The sequence below is a fragment of the Pieris brassicae genome, chromosome 10, assembly GCF_905147105.1.
Source record: "Pieris brassicae chromosome 10, ilPieBrab1.1, whole genome shotgun sequence".
Lineage (NCBI taxonomy): Eukaryota > Metazoa > Arthropoda > Insecta > Lepidoptera > Pieridae > Pieris > Pieris brassicae.
This window is the reverse complement of record NC_059674.1, coordinates 15,119,168-15,143,199: the sequence shown is the minus strand read 5'-3', so window position 1 is coordinate 15,143,199 and position 24,032 is coordinate 15,119,168. Positions and strand designations below refer to the sequence as shown.

The 24,032-nt window shown below is 32.1% G+C and overlaps 1 protein-coding gene across 1 annotated transcript; it reads left to right on the top strand.

Annotated features, from left to right (window-relative positions):
- Positions 1-2,728: 2,728 nt before the first annotated feature.
- Positions 2,729-23,891, top strand: LOC123715668 (serine-rich adhesin for platelets). The gene is made up of 5 exons (XM_045670890.1): positions 2,729-2,835; positions 16,117-16,244; positions 17,745-17,914; positions 18,279-23,306; positions 23,378-23,891. Exons 2-5 carry the CDS (start codon positions 16,175-16,177, stop codon positions 23,651-23,653), a joined length of 5,544 nt encoding a protein of 1,847 aa, XP_045526846.1. The 5' UTR covers positions 2,729-2,835; positions 16,117-16,174; the 3' UTR covers positions 23,654-23,891.
- The last annotated feature ends 141 nt before the right edge of the window (positions 23,892-24,032 follow it).

The window sequence follows — 24,032 nt, the reverse complement described above, 5'->3', positions numbered from 1 at the left end:
GTCTAAAAAAGTACAACCATATCTCTGCGTTCCGAAAGCGGCTAGGCTGGTTACGCATTCGTCAGCGACGTGATGCTCACGTTCTCCATCTCTTATATCCCATCCAGTTCAACCCTAAATCTCCTTCCTATCTCAAAAATGACTTCAAATTTTTGGGAGCCCATAATTATAGCTTACGCTCTTCCGAAAACTTTAAATCACATCCCATCATAACTCCTTTTTTCTTGGCGAATCCTTTAAGGTCTCTGCAGTTAGGCTAAGGACTTCACTTCCCGTCCCTATTCGCTTAGCTACTTCTCTATCTTCCTTTAAATTTCTTCTGTACAAACATTACCTGTCCACATCGTATACTTAACCTTATTACTAACTGACGTAAGATTGATCTTAAATTATCGTGATTCATGTGCACTTTTTACTTTTTGTTTTTCATGTATCCATTGTTTAGTTTAGTTTGTTTTTTTGTTCCTGTTTAGTTTTGTCTTAAGAACTATGTGTAAAATATATTTTTTCTTCTTGCCTTATCTAATTTTATACATTTTATTTTCTATTCTCACAGTGGTTGCCTGGAAGAGATCGCTCGAAAGCGATAAGGCCGCCAGTTGCCCTCTATTTAATTTAAATATGTTCACTTTTTATATTATGTGCAACGAAGGGTTGATAAATAAAATAATTAAATATCAATACGTAGTTAAGTATAAAAAGGTTATAAAGAATTAGCGATAAAAATCTTAGTAGATTTCCTGTCAAAACATTATTTATGTAACAGTTCTTAAACTATATTTTGATTCTAAATTTATTTGATGTAAAACACCCTAATGTAATCCAGTCTCTTAGAGCTTATCATCGGAATCTATAGAAAATTAAATTAATAGGTGGAATGGAACAGTGGTAAAGTAACTCTCATGCTTGACATTGTAGGTTCAACTAAACACGCATTATTAGAAATGATAATAACGACTCCGGACTACATAAAAGTTTAGTCATGAAAGAAATCATAAAAGTATTTAAGTATCCAAACGGTTTTAATAAAAAAACAAATATACAAACAATGTTTGCGAGGCACCCCGCTGTGATACACTTACGCAAGGCTTATTAATTTAGTTACTTGATGTTATTATCTCAGGATTCAAACGATATCTAAATTTGTCTTTCTGGACATTTGTATTTGTTAGGTATTATTATATATATTGTCCCGTTTTACATATACCGCGGTTGTGTCCAACTATTTTCATACAAAATTTTGGAATATTCACAGGTTTTTGTCCTATTATAGTCATAAGCCCTAAATAAGGTCTAAATTGAACATACTACAAAACTTTAGATTAATGAAAATTCTTTCGAAAACTGTTAAAGTCTTATAACTTTTGATGTTGGAATTTGGTTTCCAATACAATTAATAGAATACATCGTAAACCAACCAACCATATAAGATTTCAATTAATATCCTTGCATGCCAAAACGGAATTTTACATATGAAAGCCTAAGCCAAGCGCACTCATCGATTTTCGATTTTAATCTGAAGATTAATGAACCAGAATTAATATAATTTATTATAACTTAGTTATATTAAGGTACTTTCTTATGTTAACCACACTTAAAAAGATCACCTTTAGCTTCGAGTAAAATCGAAAAAAATATAAATATCAATTGTCTTAGAAATAAATTCGTTTGCTTGCGTATTGCGTATGAGATATCTAAGGAATTGTGGAATCGACTCCCGTTGGGGGTCTTCCCTGAAAGATACGTCCTGCAACAGTTTCAAAAAAAAGCATACTCCTAAAAGGCCGGAAACGCACCCACTAAATGGATGCCCATGGGCTGCGACGACTGGGCGTTTTGGGCGTGTCGAAAGCTTGTTTGCCTCCCTATGCTATCAAAAGCAGTTACTGCAAAGCAAAAACTACGTGACGAACAGTCATGAAAAAACAAACAAAGTTCATAACATGAAATATAACGTATCTTGTTACAAGATTAGTGAAAAATAATTTAAGATGACGTGAAACACTTACACAAGAATTCAAATAAAATAATAAAAAATGTTTTTTATGATCTTTAATAATGTGATGTAGCGGTAACTTTATGGTATTATCAATATTTCAATTTTAATACTCAGATTTTATTTGTTTATTATTGCCGTCATACAATTAGATATTGTGTGCGGGGTGTGTTCCAAAGAGTTTATAAGCACTGCGTGAGTAGGCGAGAGTCTCATAAAAAAAATTAGTGAAATCGTGCGTCAATTATGTAATTTTCAAAAATAGAACTCAAGGCACGGATAGTCAGGATAATATGGGTTTTTTTCTTCGTTTGCCTAAGGAGTTTTGCATGTAAAATTAACTTATTATTTAATATAGGTAGAACAAGAAGCCGGCATTAGCTAATATTTCTTTTCTCATAATTTTATTTGTTTTGCGATCGTGATCATTACAATATAAAATAAATTTTGGAATGCATCTGAAAGTTTAAATATTAGACGTCAATTACGATGGAGTATATATTTTGTGTTTAAAGAAATAGTCTCATAGTCAAAAAAGGTTACATAAAAGTAAAATAAAAAATCGCTATAGAGTAAAAAATTGCAGGCGTCTGAAATAATTACATATATTTATGATCGCGGACTAGATTAAAGGACTATTTTCTCCGTAGCAATTTGCAATGCTACGAAAGAATATAAGCGGGAGGATCGTCAGCGCGCGACCATACATCGCTTTGTCGAGACCTTGTCCGCTTCGCAAGGACGCATCCTTCCATTTTTGAAATAGCGTGAATGCGGGAAACTCTATCCAGAGACAATTAAGGATTACTGTCTGTGACTTGGATTCTAGACTTGAAAAGGTAAGATTTTTTATATTGTTTAAAGCTAATAGGATCACACAAATAATTGTAGAATTAATAGTAATAATGCTGTGTTTGTGCAACGCACATAAAAATAAACAGTTTAAAGAAAATCAATTAATATTAAAAAAAATATCTGTTGTTCAATTCTTAACATTTGTATTCGTTATATTTTTGTAATATATGAGAATTAAACAAGATTGTGATATTTTGCTGTATTTACCTCTAACTATATATATTCTAATTACTGCATTTGGGAAAGTAAACTGAAATGCAGTATAATTGTTATTGTATATCAATAATCTATATAAATAAAACACGCATAACTTGCCAACGTCTGAATCAAATCGTATATTTCTAGTTCATTATTGTAAGAAAAAAAAATCAAACACATTGTTTTTATATGTGATTTTGTATGATATGTGAGTGTATAAGAGAAAAAACGTGAAGACTTTAAAATATAGACAAAATATAGCCAATTATTGAGAAAATCTATGGCTATGGCTTGGCTAGCCGAATGGATAAACTGACTTATATTTCCTGAACTATAAAATTTGTTTTTCCCGCTGCTTAATTATTACCATTATGATAATCATACAAACCTGTAATCTGTACTTAAATGCCTCTAAAAAAATAGGAAAAAGTTAATGACCGTAAAATATTTTCTCACAAAGATTCTATGCATGAACCGTATACTAGAACAGAACATAACTCAAATCTCTATCGAGACTAAGAAATAACATACCCATCTCGATACTAGGTTTAATTATAAATATGTTTTAACTAGATAAGTTTGTTCACCCTACTTTTTTAGGACAGGGTAAGATAATATATACGATTTGAAAATTCTTCCTATAAAGCTTTATTGCCGAGCATAACATTTAATGTTAAAAAAAGTTTTGTATACGCAAAATATAAATAAAGAAATATACCTGATCTGATGAAAAATTACATAAAAGGCATTATTTTTTAATCTACTACTAAATAATTAACTCGTTTTAACACGGGCAAAAATATTTAGAAGCACAAAGTCTATTAGCCTAAAGTACTCGTTTTCATATATATTATCCAAAAAAGTACTAATTTATAAAAAAAAAAACATTTTACTCGTAGGAAGAGATATAGAGACTTATGAGAAGTAGTCCAACACTGATATTATTCTATATACAGAGGAAAATAACAATTAAAAGATCTATAGATATGGAAACGTGTAAATAACGCGGCATCAAAACCCGAATATAACCTATACATAGTCTGGGAATAAAGCTAGACATTTTTGGCGTTATATACTATATCTAATATGTAGTAATACACGCTATGTACACTTACCTTGTTTAGTTTACCTACATATTTTAATGACATAACTAATAGTTATTATATTGAGCTTAATTTTAATTACTTATCAACATTATAATGAGATCAATACTATAAAATCGCTGAAATAGTTAAAAAAAAAACAAATTATAAAGTTAAAATTATGCTAAAATAGATTCCTTTATTTTTTTTTATTTAGGAAATAAAAGTTTGAAATCGCTCCAGTAGTGGTTAAGCATATATAATGAAATAAATCTATAAAAGCGTTAGATTAAGTTTCAGTTATTATTGTATTTAATATTAGTACACGTCATCCAACGGAGCGAAGGCCTCTTAAAAATTCCTTAAAGTACAAATTTATCCTATAAAAATAAGGCATAAATAAATAAAGGATTGCAGCACTGATACACCGAAGTTTATTTTGATAACAGATTTCTAACTTCGCAGGGATCTTTATTTCTTATACGTTAGATATAACATTTGAAAATCGGTCCAGTCATTTTTAAGTTTACACACAAATTACAAAATGTGTCTTTAAAATTAACGCAAAGATAAATAAGAGATCGCAACACTGATACAGCGATGTTTATTTTAAAACACTCGTTCTTAATAAACAATAAGTGAGAATTCAGTAATCTTCAATCTTATCGATTAAAATTACAAAGGATCTCTCTTTTTTATTGGGCCTATAGCCATTGTTTTCATTGAAACTTATCTCTTGTATATACAACCTCAAATTGCTACCTAGATATATAAAGTATGTCAACGTATTTAAAAAACCATGTATAATTAAGAATTTAATTTTGGCATCGTACTGGGCACATTTTCAAATAATTTGGAAATATATCATCATATGTACTGTATGCATTAATGGTGAAAGAATTTGGTAGTTCTGAGTTTAATATAGGTTGTGTGTTATGTTTCCGTTCAACATTGGTTGACAATGTAAATTTCGTATGTAAAGAAAAATAAATTTAGCTCCAATTACGAGGACAGAACAGAAGATTGTGGCAATTATGGTCATCGTTATTGAATTAAAAACAATAAATCAATGGCGCTACAAACTTTTAAGGTCGGGGCCTCAGATTTCTGCATCGGTTTCATGATCATTTGTTAAAATAATAGGCAAGAAGACAAGTAGCCTTCGGTGCCTGACGCACGCCGTCGTCTTTTGGGGTCTAAGGGAAGCCGGTTTCCTCACTATGTATCCGTGCACCGTTTCAGCGAATGTTAAATGCGCACATAGAAAGAAAGTCATTGGTGCACAGCCGGAGATCGAACCTACAGCCTCAGGGATGAGAGTCGCACCCTGAAGCCACTAGGCCAACACTGCTCGAATTGAATTTAAAATCATACTTAATTTGTTAATTGACCTTGCCAAAAAAACAGTAGTAAATATATAGTTACAACAGCGAAATCTAAATTTGCATGACGCATGTTATGCTCCGTAAGCAAATTCAAGAAACTTATTGTTTTCTTCGTGTAAATTTTACAGAATCCATTTAGTTAATATTACATTTCTTATTTTTGTAGTAGTTATTTCTGAGTCTCGATTCAAATTTTCTTCTATTAATTCCTGATGTCATTATTTTAGTTGGAATTTCCCGGCGATTTAGTACTCATAGTCAATTACACGTAAATCAAGTATGTGATGTGATAGATATGTAGATATAAATTATATATATACATATCTATATTTATTGTTTAACAAAATATACATGTTAACTCAATACTTATTCACGATCAAACTGTGTCCCATTGCTTGGACTTATATAGCAATATTTTAATTTAAAACTTATTTACATTAAGTGTACCCAATAATTTAAACTTATCCAACAATAAATTAAAATTAGATTTATGTTATTAACTAAATGTATAATATTTTCAATAAAGAATTTTTCAATATAAGATTCTTTAAACCAATTGGGAACTGGTGATTTAACTATAACCACACATCTAAGCAAAAATACAGCCTCCGAAATAAGTGAACAGACTCGTAAATCAAAAACTTTAATACAACGTATAAAAATTAAGCGTTGTTATGCTAATAAATTGCAATGTAATACGACGTTTATTATTTTAATAAAAATTTACTTCTCCCATAATAACTCATGCGATGTTTGATGATTCAGCGAAATCGTATTATAAATTTCATATGGCTCTTGTAAACGGGAACTAATTAGTTATTTCCGAAACATAAGATTTGCTATAAAAGGTCATTACCATCAGAAGACAAGACTTATTTAACGAATTTCAAAGCTTTGTTCTCGTTGACCATGTTTAAGAAAATTAATTTCATTCCTTAAGCCTTTAAAACTTTATTTACAGTATCAAAAAATGCCATAGTACGTTACATTATTTATACTACTACTAACATAGCTTGGTAAAGCTGTTAAAGTATCATATAATAAACATATGAAAACATCTCCTAAAGAAGAATTATTTGGAAACTGCACTCCTAAATGCAAATACAGACAGCAATCTTAGTAATTTACAAATATGCAATAATCAAAGTTTATTATTTAACTTTATACGTTTTACAAAATATTTATATTAATATTACATAGGCCGCAGTTATTATTTCACAAGGATGACGGCGGGGTGTAGGCTATTGCACTTTTTACTGTCGTTCTATTTATGAACCTGCGTCCTGCGGATTGTGATATAAAAAGTATAGTTACGACGATGTCATGGATGCTCGCCACAGGTGGAACCAGTTCGGTTCCTGACAAAGCTTCGTTAGTCGTTATTGATTATATAAACGCCTTTATGTTTCGCTTATACAGAACTTACGTACTTGATTATGAGTTAAATATCGTTTATGGAAATAGAGGATTATTTTGTTTTTTATACGAGAAACGTTTTTGCGTTAAAGAACTTTTTGCTCTCGAATTAAACCAGCGTGGTTCGTTTTTCTTAAATGTATTTATAACATTATTGTTGCCCTTGCATTTAATAGGTGAGGGTCAACATGCAAGGGCTTACACAATGAAAACAGCTCCCGTGACCGTCTCTGAAGGCACTAAACATTTGTTATGAAGTCTAAATAACTATAACATAAGAACCTAACACTAATGTTATTTTAAATATTAAAACCACGAGATAATTTATTTAACGTTAAGGAAGGCTGAAAACGATCTTATTCGTGCCAATGTTGATATGTATTAAACAGTTTCATTTGCACAATTTAAAAGATTAGATTAAGATAAAGTTATAATTTAAATAGCTAATTAGCTCAATATATGAACCCTTCACGTTCGTGTTAACAGTGTTTTCAACTTAAAAACTGTTTGATAATAACAGATAAGAGTATTTCACTTATATTTGGAGTTTATTAAAATGATTACACTTTGAAACATTATTAATTTAAAATAAAGCTTTTGAAATTTATTTATTTACGAAACCTTTCCAACCGGCGAATTGATACATAGGTACTTAAGAAAAATAAAGGACATGATTTAATGAGACATGCACTTATAGGCAAACATAGTTAAACACGAACATAAAAAATACAACGATTTATAGATGATAAACACTAAAGGATAATTGATTTCAAAGTGTGCGGAGAGCATCTACGGATATCCAGACATATAGCTCGTTTATCAGAATGCTCAATGTGCAAATACAGAACTGCTTCTTATTATCGTATAGCTATATTATATCTATAGCTATATAATAGCTAAATATTATCGTATAGCTAAAATTTCTGTTTTTTAAATCAATAAACGTTTTAGTCAATTTTTAAATATTATAATAATAATTATATCGATATATTTTATGCCATAAAAATACAAACACATACGACACAGGACATTATAATAATAAAAATAAAATGATGTATTTATATTAACTCCTAAAAAAAGCCTCGGCATCCCAAGGTATTTCACAATTTTATATTTTTGCTATCAAGTCTATCCCTCTGGCACGAGGCCGGCCTTGATCTTGAGCCTGGTGACCCCGGCCTTTTCACTAGTCCTTGTGTCCACCTGTCGTCGTTGTACCTGGCCACGTGTCCAGACCATTTCCATTTTCTTTGAACGGAGCAAGTTAACGCATCTCTCATGCAATCTTTGTTCTTTATCGGATATCTGTATTTCTTATATTGTTAATTTTTTTGATGCCAAAGTAACTTTTCTCCACTCTTCTTTGTCTTTGGAGTTTGTTCAATCAAACAAGACGTCCAAGTCTGGCATTGGTAAGACGGCAAAATTTCTGCATAACAATATTTTTGGTGGGTAACGTTATAATTATATATTTCATAAGGTATTAAAGGTGCACATTTTTAAACCGCCATTTAGTCTGTTTTTGAATCACAAGCACTTCGTGTACCTATATGTTAATGAGTTTTACCACAGATTACGGGTATTGTTTATGCCGCATGTATTCTTTGACATTAAAATTTAAAAAAAAAACGTAAAAAGTAAAAAATAATTTTCCTAATTTGAAGGAGTCTATTCAAAAACAATTAAAAATAAAAGCACACAAATTCTTTTAAAATTTGTGGACTTAAAGATCCTATGATTAGTTATGCTAAAATTGTCATCACTTTTAATTTGAGATGATAGAGCCAAATTGATTGTCATAATGTATTTAGTCTATACATAGAGTTATGCCTGGGCTCTATATATACTCTATATTAAATGTATTTAATGTATTATAGGAATATAGAGTAATTTCAATATTCTTTATCTACATAGTAATAATAATAACTAAAAATGCATACATAGAAACTTATTTTTTTTAACTTTAAAAACATTTACTTGCTGTATTGTGAGCGAGGAAAGCGCCTCAAGAAAATCCTCGTAGTTTTTTTCAAGTCTGTAACTTAGATAAACGTTTAACAACAGGCCACGAGAACACGGATTAACTTAAAATTCTTTGGGTATTTAGGACATATCCATTATCAATACAGTACTTGGTATATTTGGCTAAAGAGCCAAGTAGGACTCAACCCAAGTTCAATGCCAAGATTCCGTTCCTATCAATATTCTGCTCACGGAAGGCAATATTTATTTTGCTTAGATAAAATACCGTTACTTATTTAACATCTAAGAAAGATTGATTTGTAAGAACAACAACTTGACCATCCTAAATTCAAATTAAATTGAAAACTTTTTGTATAATAATATTTATATATAACTGTAAGTTTACCAAACACATATCGTTGTACTAAACAAAAAGGAATAAGGATAAAAAATATCGCCTATATATTCTCAAACATTTTTATAGCTCGGAAAAAAGTAGATGAAATTTGTACGTCTCTGCCCCATAGCTTTTCGCGAGACTTCATTTATTAAAGGTATGTTTCAAAGTCAATAGCGCCAAGTACGACTCCCTTAAGTTCACTACGTTTTAGTTGGACATGACCATGAATTCTACAATATTAAACGCTTAATAAAACAAGTCTTGAGTCATCATAAATGGGTTATATAGCAAGGTTAATGATCTCAAATGATTCCCGAAACATAATTGTCCGATTCATATCAAACTTGAACTACATATGTTTTTTCTTTATATGGCGCAGAAACAATTAATTTTTTCTCTCATGAGTCAAAAATAATTAACAAACGTTTTGTTCTATATTCGTTATCTCATCTGGATTTCTCATGCAAACGACAAAACAGGCTATACCAAGTCATTAGTGGAAAATAACCTGTTTTAATTGTCGGTTCATTAGAAAAAGTATTTTTTGTATTAATAAAATGTTCGTATAGCAATAAAAGCATCCTGGGAAAAAATAGACGCAATTATTTACCGTTGCTTAGAACATTTGTTGATTTGTCATGGTTTGACTCAAAACAAGTTTTTTTGTTAATTTATAACAAATGAAAATAGCATTAGTTTGTGGCACTCAACAGTCGTGTATTCGAACCAAGTGAAACCATCTTTATATGAAGTAAAACATTGTAAGGAACCGGCAAATCAAATTGTAGTCGGCAATTGTATCTTACGAGTTACGTCCTTGAATGAAAAGGTAAGAATTTGTTCAATTAAATATAACTGCAGTATAGTATTTGTCAATACTTAGCCCCGAATTACTATAAATTCGAATCTTAAACTTACACAGTAAACATTCTAAGCTAAATCAAAATCCGCGTTCAATTAAAAATGTAAATTTTAGTTGGGTCGAATAACTTCATTAGACACAGAAGCCCATAGCACTAAAACCTGTGTTAATAGAATTAAGAGAAAATTTAAAAATATTCATAATAATCGTGCTACAGTTGCGGAACAATAGGAAAGAGCGTTAAGTGATGGGTTGCTCAATTAAAGAAGTTGAGAATCGCCGGATGGCGAAGATTGTATCTACAACCTTCGGACCATGACGGCCTAACTAGATATATGGTTCACATTTGTTTCTTATTTCATCTACGGTATACATATACCTGTCTATATATACTGTACGTATATAGTTCTTAAAAGAAGGCTTATTTTTAAATTTTGTTAAACTACATTAATTGTTTACCATGCATTAAAAGTGTGAGCTTTTATCTGGGCGTTTAGTGCAAATGATATATAACTAAAGGTGCCTACAATATCCCGTAAAATTAAATTTTCTCTAAATCTACTCAAACGAATCGTGGCAAACTTCACATAGCATAAAAAAGAGACGCACTAATACCGTAAAGCGATACAGCAATAATATGGCTGAGAAATATTGCAGTATTTTCGATTGCAAAGCGATCGTTCCGGCCACACGTCTGGGACACTAAACATTAATCGGACACACAGAATAATATTTGGCAATATATCCCGGCCATACTAAAAATATTGCCTTATTGCATAGTCTAGTAAATGCTGGCTGATGATACCACACTCTTGCAGCTATACATTTTCCCGACATTATGGTCCGTCTAGGAGCCCCTTTATTAATAGAACCTAAAGATTTAAGTTTCTTGCTCTAATTTGCTTTACCAAATCGTAAGCAACTCATCAAGCCTAGCAATCATGTATTTTATTACGTAGGCTATTGGATTGAAGATCTTAGTTTCTTCATCAAAGGAATAGATAAGAGTCTTCTAACCCCTTTTTATTTTTTACTGGAGACAACATAACGGTGACAACTATTTACACGCATTAAGATAAATTTTATCATAGTACTAATTGAATAATGTCTCCCTAAATATAAATGCAAATATTTAGTCGTAACAGTAACCAGTTAACGGGTGTAAAATAAAACGTAAACAAATCACTCAATTGATTCCACCGATAAACTATTTTTCGTTTTGCTTTAATGGTATTCATATTGACGTAGCGGCCTTTTTTTCTTCGATGTAAAAATGAAAATATCGTAAATCTTTCATCGTTACAAAAGCAGCAAATTCCACTAATACTAACATTTAGCGGTTCATAGTCGATAGCTCAAATACATATTGTATGTGACACACAGACGTCATACTTAACTTATAGATATATCTATATGTTGAGATACTTCCGAATATTATCGAATGCTGCCTTGTCTTCTCCTATGTCAACCAATATGTTCTTCTTAATGTTTTTGCTGAACCTACCACTATGACCTACGGTTGTCAGAAGGTACCAAAAGAAATATGTTTATTAAAATCGCTAAATCTGAGAGCTAATTACAATGATATCATCGCTAATCAACTAAACACGCCTGCATGAAAATCGTGACCACGCGGAAAATTGACTTGCGCCTTGCTTATGGAATCCTAGTAGGCTATATGCGGTCAAGGTTTATAAAAAATAAATGCTAAAACCACTAAAAATGATTAGATCCATTTTTTATAACAGTTAAATCTTCCCTTTTATTTCGCACTTACTATAATAACGCAAGAATTACAAAAATGCACGCTTCGATTTACTACGAACTACAAAACAACAGCTTAGCATTCTCATTCAGTGCGGTAGCCTATGTTAAAACATAATTAAAATAAATATTACAACGAAATAAATATTTGCATCATCACTGCCAAATTTCAAGCAATTAATAAATCCTTTGCTTTGTTGGGTTATAAAGACAACGGTAACAAATAGGAACGTTTTATCTCTCTCGCACAAGAATAATTAAAAACTTTTGATAGAAATTCATTGATCTCCAATTGTAACATTGACCGTGACTCGTGAGACGTCTCAATGACTGCACGAATATGGAATTTATTTAATAACATCATTGCTATTATCTGTAATTATTACTGTTTAATCAAGTGTAATTATTAAATAATTAACACCATTTCATATTATTGTATCCTGTTTAGACAATATGCAATAACAATAAGATAAATTGAGTTTGTTAAATGGGAGAATAATGAAAAATTACGACACCCGTAAAATACTAGTGTAACCAGTATTTTATTTGGGTTTAAATTTATCAATACTTAATTAACAATAGGTACTTATGCAAATTGCGAATTAATCAAAAAAATCGGAAGCGGCAGGTACCTCACGATCACGTATCACCGCGTTCTGCATTCCATAAATAAAGAAATAACAAACAATATTTTCTTAAAACAGACACGTAATGAGTAGCGTCCTCTCGAAGTGAGTTAAAAGGTGCCATAAGTTTAACATTTCTTACGAACATATGGTTTTGGCTCTAATAATGTATAGTACTTGTTTTGGTGGTACTCACAAACCGTATAGTATTCATGTAAATAATATCAGTAACTATTATCGATACTAGAAGTCGAGTTCTTATTGTAACGTATATTCTAGAAAATATTGAATAAAATAACCATGGTACATGTGGTCGTTTAAAAATCCAAGAAATTAACAACAACAGATAACTTTATCCGATCAAGTAAAGGAATGTTGTTTTCACATCAGCTATTAAGGCTATCCTTGGGCCTGTTCGACTAGCACCCTTCAAGAGAACGCAATAAATATGTCGAAGGTACATCCAATTATGCAACTTTACTCTAGTACAAGAAAAAAGTTTATACAGCAGTTGGATGAATAATCTCTGGTTACCCTCGAGCGTCAATGTTTTTATTCTGTAGAAACATCGAAACTAATTTAGATTTATTATTTATGGGTTCGAAATTTAAATAAGTTCAATGTTAAATTTAAAAGAAAAGCAATATGAATTATTAATCTTTGGATATACCATTTTAAAGCTGCGTGGAATATTATTACCTACAGTTGTAAAGAGTACAAATTATTTTCCATACATTCTATATATGCATTGATAGCTGATGTCGAACCAACATTACTCGATGGGATGAAGTGTTTTTGCTATTTTTTAGGGTTCTCTTGGTCAAGGATAAAACTGGATTTATTCGTTTTTAGTTCATAGCGCGTATCAATAATAATATCGGCACAAACGACTGTCTTTTTTGCTTTCACATTTGCTTATTTTCTCAGACTTCTTCATATGTTTATAGATTAATGGGCAAGTGACCTTTCATCGTACTATCGAGTGTTTAGAGTAAAAAGAGACTCCTCCAAGACATTTATTTATAACTCATTTCTGGCTACTTCCAAAAAAGTAAGGGTTTATCGTTTTGTAAATAGTGGTTGTTTAGTAGATGTAAATTTTTATTTTTTTTTCATTTTATTGACGTTGACCTTGGATTGCAAAAGTTCAACTCAATTTTCTATCTTGAAGCCTGTTCGACGAGCCGACTCTTGAACTGAACGCATTCATTTATGTCGATGGACCGACTAATGCAATTTCACTCTCGTTACAGAAAAAGTAAAAGGTTTATACAGTACATAATTGGATGAATTATCTTGGAATGGCGTCAAAATCGCCCTATTAGATGCAGATAAAAAAAATGTATTAATCAAATATTCTGAGCTAAATTTAAAAATAAGTACTTGGTTATTAAATTTATACAATTACTTTTCAATAAAGATTTATCTAGATACGAAAACAATTACGCTTTGATACAGACGATTCAAATAATTTCTTTGAATAATGATGGCATTTATGATAAGGCAACCGCAAAAAACTTATAACGAATAATAGTACTCATTCCTTTGAATAAAAAGCCTATATAATCCAGCTGAGAGTCATTACTACGGATTACAAATAGTTGATAAGAACCAATGGGAATACTATATTTTGTTTGCGCGCGTGAGATTCTGTACTGGTTGGCTGTGGTATAAGATTTCTTGATTGAGTATCAAAAGAATTTTTATTTCACTTGTATAAAAACTCGTAGTATTTGCTAAAGATACCTAGAAATTACAATATATCGGAAACGGGTACTGTATTTTTCCTTATATAGTTTTATGTAGATTTATTCTAAGTCAGTATAGTTTTTACTGATCATGTTAAATAATTATTATAATTAGACAACAAACTGTGTGTTACTTTCACGTGAAAAAAAAACATTATTTATATCAAGTGTTACTCATAAAAAATACAGATTATCAGAGAGTTATGAACTAATAACTCGTGAAGACGTGTGAGGATATTGAACTTGTATCGGTATCCACCGATCTCTCAACAATCGTTATTAATGGGTACGAATTTATTCATCGGGAAATTTAATTCTTAATTTATGGATTTGTTTATGCAATTCTTCTTAAAAAATATATATATATTAGATAAAAAATGTACCTATATAATGTACCTTCGACCCTAGTGAAAATATACGTAATAGACATTGAGAAAACATATTTATTAATAATGAAAAATATAGTCATTCATATATTCTTTATTATTACAGATTTTAACTTCAATTTGTTGCTTTGTTTTAAAATATATATTATATTTGCCTGCTCTCTCCTGACTCTTAAGGGTTGTTAGGGGTCGCGCTAGTCATTGTAGGTTATAGGTTCTAAGCATATAACTAATAATGATCTTCCAGATACGTCTATATTCAATGAATTTTAACGTACACTCTACGTCCACGAACAGATTGACCATGGATTCCAACACCATAGGCAGAAAAAAACGACAAATTTAACTATATTTTACGACCGGAAAGTGTTCTAAATTACGTAGTAGACTTTTGCACGATGAATGTTAGAATTAGAATTAACTAACAGTACCAACACATAATTTTTGATTCAAGCTTGAAAGCAGTTAATATAATATAACAAAAATTTAAACTTTTGATATTTTGGCATATATTATCGTATTTCTATAAAAGTCTTGAATGTATGATATTAATAACTAAACAAATATAATACTGATTATAATTAGAGCTTATCATGACACAGCCATCCACAGCAGGTTTTAATAGATTTATCTTTGTATTTACTGAATTACTATGATCACTCTACCCCATCAGCGATTATATTTGTTTAAAGGTCATAAGTAAACAACCAGCCTTCGTCTCCACATACTTCACTAGTTCATTGCCACGAATAATTACAGGTTGATCTTACAAAAAGAGGACCTGAACAAGTTTTGTGTTCTTTTTGCGTCTAGATGACACACTGCCTTTAAATGAGTATGCGAAACTAATTGCATGGGGTTATGTGATCGGAATGATTCGTAATAAAATGTTTATAATATATATATAATATTTGTCTCATAGAACGGGAGACTACAGTTGTGTTGACGTATGTAAGAAGCTGTTTTGTTTGAAGCTGGAAGAAAAACCTCCTTCATTGATCGAAGCTGCGTATCAATCAATATACTCGTAGTACTTAAGTTATTTTAGGTACCTATAACTTTAACCCAAGTATAACATTAAAAATCTTTCATGGTTTTGGACATTTAAAAAATTCGAATATAAATCTTAATCTAATCTCGAATCGTAGAGGACACGTATACAATGTTCGATTCATCTAATTTCAGTAATACGGTTTTTTGAAATAGGTACCCAAATGTAATAGCCTAAACGCAAATGAACTGATTCGTCATCAAGAGCGAGTGCCTATTGTCCCCTTCCCTAGACTTTATTAACTTTATCGAGGTCTGTTGAAGTGTTTCAAAAATATTCTAGTCAAGTTTACCGCTAAGTTTATATGTATAACTTATACAATTTACTATAACGATATAATAAGGATTTATTTTACTATGTTCTTATTAAACAATTTTTGTTTCAGATAAAATGGAGAGGTGAAAAGCAGAATTTATAATAAGTGTACAAAAATAATTATAAAGATGATTTGTTCAAAATTACAAATCATTTTGTTGATTCTGTTTCGCGACGCCTTAATGATTGATACCAATGGTATGTATTTTCGCTGAAAATAATAATAACTCTTTATTTAGACCACAATAAAACAAAACGGGAGAAAATATAAGACAAAAAAAAGAAGTATGAAAATGCTTTTTTTTTCAGACAATAGTTTGGCTGACCAATAAATGTTCATAAAATAGAATCATCTATATAATCAAATATAAATACAATCCCGGCTTTGTACGGCTGGATATTTATTCTAATAAATATGTACCTAGACATATAGTATCGCATATACAATGATACATACAGGACGTAGATGACGTCTTCTATAAATATGTCCTTATTATTTCAGCTCCAATACAAAAACATTGTTCTCTTATTTCATAGCGTACACGCCATCCGGAGAACGCCGGAGTCGGTATTTTACTAGTAAGGCTGAATAAATTTTATCAATGAGGGCTAAAATCTATAATAGATTTATAAGATAGAAAAAATAAATCAATGGCGCTACAACCTTTTTAGGTCTGGGCCTCAGATTTCTGTATCTGTTTCATGATCATTTTTTTAATCGAATAGGCAAGTAGGTGCCTGCACACGCCGTCAACTTTTTGGGTCTAAGGCAAGCCGGTTTCCTCACGATGTTTTCCTGCACCGTTGGAGATAATGTTAAATGCGCACATAGAAAGAAAATCCATTCGTGCACAGGCGGGGATCGAACCTACGACCTCCGGGATGAGGGTCGCAGGCTGAAGCTACTAGGCCAACACTGCTCATAGATTTATAAGAAACATTACATAGATTACGTTTCTGTAGCTGAGATTTATTGTTGCTTTTACTCTAGAAGGTTCGAGAAAGCCATGGTTCGAAAGGAAGAAAACCTTTACACTTGTAGTAGTGACGCTAGATCGGTGTTTACCAACATATATTCAAAGACTGGCTTAATTCAACGGTTTTACCGTTTGCTAAATTTATCATTATCTATCTGACTGTTTAGTCTAAAATTAATAATATATTCATTAAAAAATAACTATTGTAATTATAGTATTGTCTTTTGTTAACATGGATTTTACACATTAAGAAAACATTTTTTAAACGGATTGAATACATAGCGTATTATTATCCCGTCATCTTCTAGTCGATACCAACTACGGGGAAATAAATACAGATAACACAACTTTCTCTACAGCTGTGATACTTTTGACATTCAACACCTTTTGTCTTCAGTCACCGTGACCACGCACACTGTAAAGCACGCGAAACGTCGGAAAATTTTAATTATGTAAATAATTATAAGTTTATAATAATTGTAATTGTAATAAAAATAATTTATAAAAATACATAGCTTCAATCAGTTTAAAAAATGTTTTCTTAACTATTCTAATTTCACTATTTCAACAAAAGTACTGATGTGACATTTCACCGCGGCGTAAGCGATTTGACAGAATGAAACAAAAGAGTTCCATAGTTAAAAGTCTGCAATTAGACTTATTTATTTTAATGAATAAGGAGTCTCCTTCATAATGTATCACCGATATTATCTTGATTTAGACACGTCGGGATATCGCAAGGAAAGAGTTAACGGTCACATAGTAAAGCTTAATTCAAACAAACAAAATACAATTCATTGTGACGGGGAGGGATTTCGACCAGATCAAGAAGATTGTACAATTTACTACCGTTGCGTAAAAGCTAATAACGACAAATATAACACATTTCGAGTAAGTATGATATTAAATTGGAACTGTCTTAATTTATTTATATTACGATGTACGTATGCAATTGGTATCAGATCAAATTAAGGCCATTGTATTCACTCTTTTATTATCAAAATAAGATGATGTAAAATGATGATTGATTTGATTTGATTCAATGATTAAAAAGTGTCTCATCAGCTAAGATAGGCCTTTGATAGGCCTCACCCCCGTAATAATAATAAAATTAGTCTATGCCTCTTCTTTCTGTTTTTTTTCATCACTGCGAAAAGACAATTGGCAGCAAGATACCAAAGAATACTGAAGAGTACTTAAATCGATTTTTTAAAATTATTTTTGCCATATTTTTCTGATTATATTTTATTTTCAGTTCCAGTGCCCTGCTGGTACAGTTTTCGATACATATAGAGGAATTTGCAACTACCCGCAAATAGGCGTCGAGTATTATGGATGTAAAATTCCAAGTGAAAATCAGCAGTCTGATAATAAAATTAAGGATACATACAGTGAATTGCCTAAGCCAATATTAAACAGAGATGATGTAGGTTTGAACAATCCACCGCCTAATTATAATGAACTATCAGAAGATTACCAGGAAGTACCATATAAACATGAATATCCAGTTACGCCTTCCACTGTAGTAGCATACAGCACAGAAAGATATACTCAGAGACCATCGTTTTTGGTTGAAAATGATCATGACGACAATCGCTGTACAACGGATGGATTTATCGGTGATTCGAATAATTGTAAGAAATTCTATAGATGTGTAAGCAATTTAAGAGGAGGGTTCATTAGATATGAGTTCATGTGTAATGATGCCACGATATGGGATGATAACACGCAAGGCTGTAATCATGCATGGATAGCCCGAAATTCTAAGTGTAGAAAGGACGATACCTACAATTATATAAATGATATTAATTTGGACTTTGGAGATAAAAATAATTATGATAAAAACTTGGATCAAAAAAAAGATAACGACGATTTTCCAAATAATTACAATCAGCCAAACATTGAACCCATTCAGACAACCACCAAGAAATATATACAAATAGATTCAACTACTCGTACGGAAAAACCGTACAATAAGCCTACAACAAGTGCAGTTCAAATCCACAAATTTGGTGACAAAATATTAGGATATGGTAATTCCGTATCGAATTCGACTACCACAGATAGTTTAAAAGAGCCATATTTTGATAAATATCAAAGTGAAATATGTTCTCAAAATGGTTTCTTTGGTTACCCCGGTGACTGTAAGAAGTTTTATAGATGTATTGAAAGTTCAAATGGAAAATATATACGATACGAATTTTCGTGTAGTGATGGAACTGTATGGGATGATCATTTAAAAACATGTAATTTTGCTTGGGCGGTGAAAGAGTGTGGTTCCTTTGTTCCCCTCAAAGATGAAATAAAAGTTGTTACAACAACAAATATAAATGTAGTATCGTCATCAGTACACACAAGCAGTTCTAGGCCTCCCAAAGATGAATTCTTCGGACAAACTACTCCAAACAGCCAAGAAATTGTTACTAAACCTTCAACCTTAAGTGATATTGGAGCTTCCGTGACATATGACTTGTACCAAGAAGAATGTAACTCTAACGGATTCTATGGTGATAAAAATAATTGCCAAAATTTTTATAGATGTATTGAAACTAGACGAGGTGTTTTTACAAAGTTAGCATATAAATGTGGAGAAGGTACGTTATGGGACCCTAGCATTGAAGCATGTAATCATGCATGGGCTGTTAAAAACTGCACTGTTTCTGTAGTAAATAGGCAAACGATAGCCGACACACCAGTTATAACTACTGTTTCCCTTATACAAACCACAACACAAGCAAACGAAATATTGGAACATAAAATTGATTCCCAATACAACCAAGGACCCAATCAATTTGCAGGTTCCACACCAAAAGATATAAATCATTTTGAAAACAATTTTACACATAATAAATGTACTAGCTCTGGTTTTATAGGCGACGCTAATGACTGTCACAAGTTTTACAGGTGTGTAGATAATGGCAGTGGGAAGTTCACTCAATATGAATTTACATGTGGTGAAAACACTGTTTGGGATTCTAGTATTGAGTCATGCAATCACGCGTGGGCTGTTGAGAAATGTGGAGCAGTTGAAACTGTTCAGTTGCACCCGACTACACATGGCTACGGCTTAGTGTCAGAAGAAAACATTTCGGATTCTAAGGGAACTACTGCTGCTGCTGACAGTTCATATAGTATATCAACAACGAGAACTACTGAAGTTTATGAAGAAAATAAACCATACACTGCAACAGGCCAACAATCACAACTAACAACGACTACTACAACAACTAAAACACCACTAACAAGTGAACAAATTGAACAAGTTAGTACATCAAGTTCCAATAAATGTACAGAGGAAGGTTATTTCGGAAATGTAGAGGATTGTAAGAAATTTTACAGATGTATTGATAATGGAAAGGCCGGCCTTCAAATGTACGAATATTCTTGTGGAGAAGGTACTATTTGGGACCAAGACCTTAAAGCTTGTAATCATCCACAAGATGTTGAACATCCATCATGTTCAAGTTCTACAGATCATACTTGGGAGACTTCTTCTATGACATCCAGTACGTATTATGAAAACCCCTCTTCTAAATCAACTACTACGACAACTTTATATACTTCTACACCTACAATAAGCTCCACATTACAATCAATGGGAGATTTGCTTTGTAATGCTGAAGGTTTCTTTGGAGATGAAAATGACTGTAAAATATTTTACCGATGTGTTGGTGACATAAATGGCCGATACATTAAATATGAATTTGCTTGTGGAGAAGGAACTATATGGGATCAAAGTATTTTAGCTTGTAATCATCCACAAGAGGTAAAACAGTATTCTTGTTCAGGTAATAATAGCAACTATTCAACTCCTACAAACAATGATGCTTCAACTACTACAGAATTAACAACCAGTAAAGCAAGTTTTACTTCAACTGTTTTACCTGCAACAACAATGGAAAATTCAAGTAGTAATATAATCGAGCCATCCACAACTGGTAAACCATCTCAACAAAGTACAAGTTCAATTGACACTATAAATCCAGTTGATGAAAATACATGTTCAAAAGAAGGATATTTTGGGAACACCGAAGATTGCGGAAAATTCTATAGATGCGTTGATAATGGTAAAAATAGTTTTACAAAATATGATTTTACTTGTGGAGAAGGAACTATTTGGGATCAAGATATATTAGCTTGTAATCATCCGCAAGACGTCGAACATCCTTCATGTTCATCAAATGTCTCATCAGCCGAGTCCACAACCAGTGCGAAACCAACTCATATTCCCTCATCATCAACAGCAAAAATCTCAACAAGTAGTTCTTCAATTACAAACACACAAACCACAACAACAATATCTTCACCGACCAGCACATCAACAACGCCAAAAACTTCAATTTCGACAAATCCTTCAAGTGCCACTATGAATCCAAATGATGAAAATACATGTTCAAAAGAAGGATATTTTGGGAACACCGAAAATTGCGGAAAATTCTATAGATGCGTTGATAATGGTAAAAATAGTTTTACAAAATATGATTTTACTTGTGGAGAAGGAACTATTTGGGATCAAGATATATTAGCATGTAATCATCCGCAAGACGTCAAACATCCATCATGTTCATCAAATGTCTCATCAGCCGAGTCCACAACCACTGAGAAACCAACTAATGTTCCCTCATCATCAACAGCAAAAATCTCAACAAGTAGTTCTTCAATTTCAAATACACAAACCACAACAACAATATCTTCACCGACCAGCACATCAACAACGCCAAAAACTTCAACTACGACAACTCCTTCAAGTGCCACTATAAATCCAATTGATGAAAATACATGTTCAAAAGAAGGATATTTTGGGAACACCGAAGATTGCGGGAAATTCTATAGATGCGTTGATAATGGTAAAAATAGTTTTACAAAATATGATTTTACTTGTGGAGAAGGAACTATTTGGGATCAAGATATATTAGCATGTAATCATCCGCAAGACGTCAAACATCCATCATGTTCATCAAATGTCTCATCAGCCGAGTCCACAACCACTGAGAAACCAACTAATGTTCCCTCATCATCAACAGCAAAAATCTCAACAAGTAGTTCTTCAATTTCAAACACACAAACCACAACAACAACATCTTCACCGACCAGCACATCAACAACGCCAAAAACATCAACTTCAACAACGACGAGCTCAACTCCTTCGAGCACATCTTCATCAAGCACCTCAAGTACAGAAGGTTCTACAATGGCAAATAATGAAAACCAAACTTCTATGGAAGAACAAGAAAAGGGAAACTTTACTTGTACCAAAGCTGGTTTTTACCCTAACCCGAATGACTGTAAAAAGTTTTACAGATGTGTTGACTGGTATAATAATGGTACAAGCTTCTCTATCTTTCATTTTGATTGTGGTGAGGGTACTATATGGGACCCATCTTTAGATACATGTAACTATGAAGATTCTGTGTATCCCCCTCGAAATTGCAATGGTTCTTCCATTCAGACACAAAATGATACCGAAAGTACAACATCTGGAAGTAGTTCTACAGATACGACTACTACGCAAGCAAGTACAGCAATGACGACCAGTGGACCCTCAACCACAGAGGAAAGTAGCTCTACTTCAACTACAGAACAAAGTAGCTCTACATCAACAACAGAACAAAGCAGCTCTACTTCAACTACAGAACAAATCATTTCTACTTCAACTACAGAACAAAGCAGCACTTCCTCAACTACGGAACAAAGTAGTTCCACTCAAACATCTACTACAACAGAGCAACAAACTTCAACAACTGAAAAAACCACAACGCAAACAGAAGCATCATCAACTGAACAATCAACGACAGCAACCTCAGAATCAACCACAACTGAACGTTCAACTACTCCTTTGGATCAAACTGATAAAACAACTGCAGAATCATCTACTACAACACAATCCTCGTCTACTGAACAACAATCTACATCTAACACAGATTCCTCATCAGAACCAACAGACAGTGATAAAACGACAACAGAGGCCACACAGCAAACAACTGAAAGTACCACCAATTCCACTACTAAAGACAAGTGTCCTGAAATGAACGATGATCAATACGCTTATGTCTGTCCATCATCATTTAGAAGACACCCCAAATATTGCAATCTATTTTATCAATGCACCGAAGATGATGATAGCCACGATTTGAAAATAGCCTTATTTCACTGCCCTAACAATACAATTTACGATGAATCAAAAACGCAATGTGTAGATGAAAATAAAGCTTCAAAGAAATGCGATGGTACTTTAGCCCGAACTCATCGCATCAAACGATTCAGTAACGATTATATCGATCCGGTAAGTAGTAACACTTTAATATAATTACTGTATCCAAACTGAATATAATAATAAAAACATGTCTTTTTCAGATCATCGTTGGCACCGATAGCTATGCATGTCCGAATGTGGGGTACTTTCCCTTCGAGAGAAATCAAGACTGTTCACAAGCAATGTTAAAATGTCAACGTTCGAAAAACAATAATTTAACTGGATATGTGTTTCGATGTCCCGATGGATATACTTTCTGGACAAAGAGTAAACGATGTGAACGAATTTCACGGATTAAAGATTGTAAACGGTCCATCTATCCGTGGAACAAAAGACACGACATACCAAAAGAGGTTTATAATGTTGCATTGTATTAATACTCGTAGTAATCCTTAAAATGAGATGTGCAATAAGGACCCTAGTTTAATACATTTATTAAAATATGGTAAATTAATTGGAATACCACATTGGTTAATATGTTACTCATAAAATAATTCAATCTAGTCTTCACTTACAAATTAATGAGAATGTAATGTTTGCCATAATATAGTTAGTATACGACTTGTGATCAAGATATAGATATAACTAATACTATTATTTTGATCACGATTCAGATGGGACTCGCAAAGTTAAATGGTATTTTTTTAAGATTTAAGAATATAATAAAACTTGAAGCTTTAGATATTCTTTCATTTATAGCCATTACGGTGGGTCACTTTAATAAAAATGGATCACTAAAATAACAAGAAAAAATAA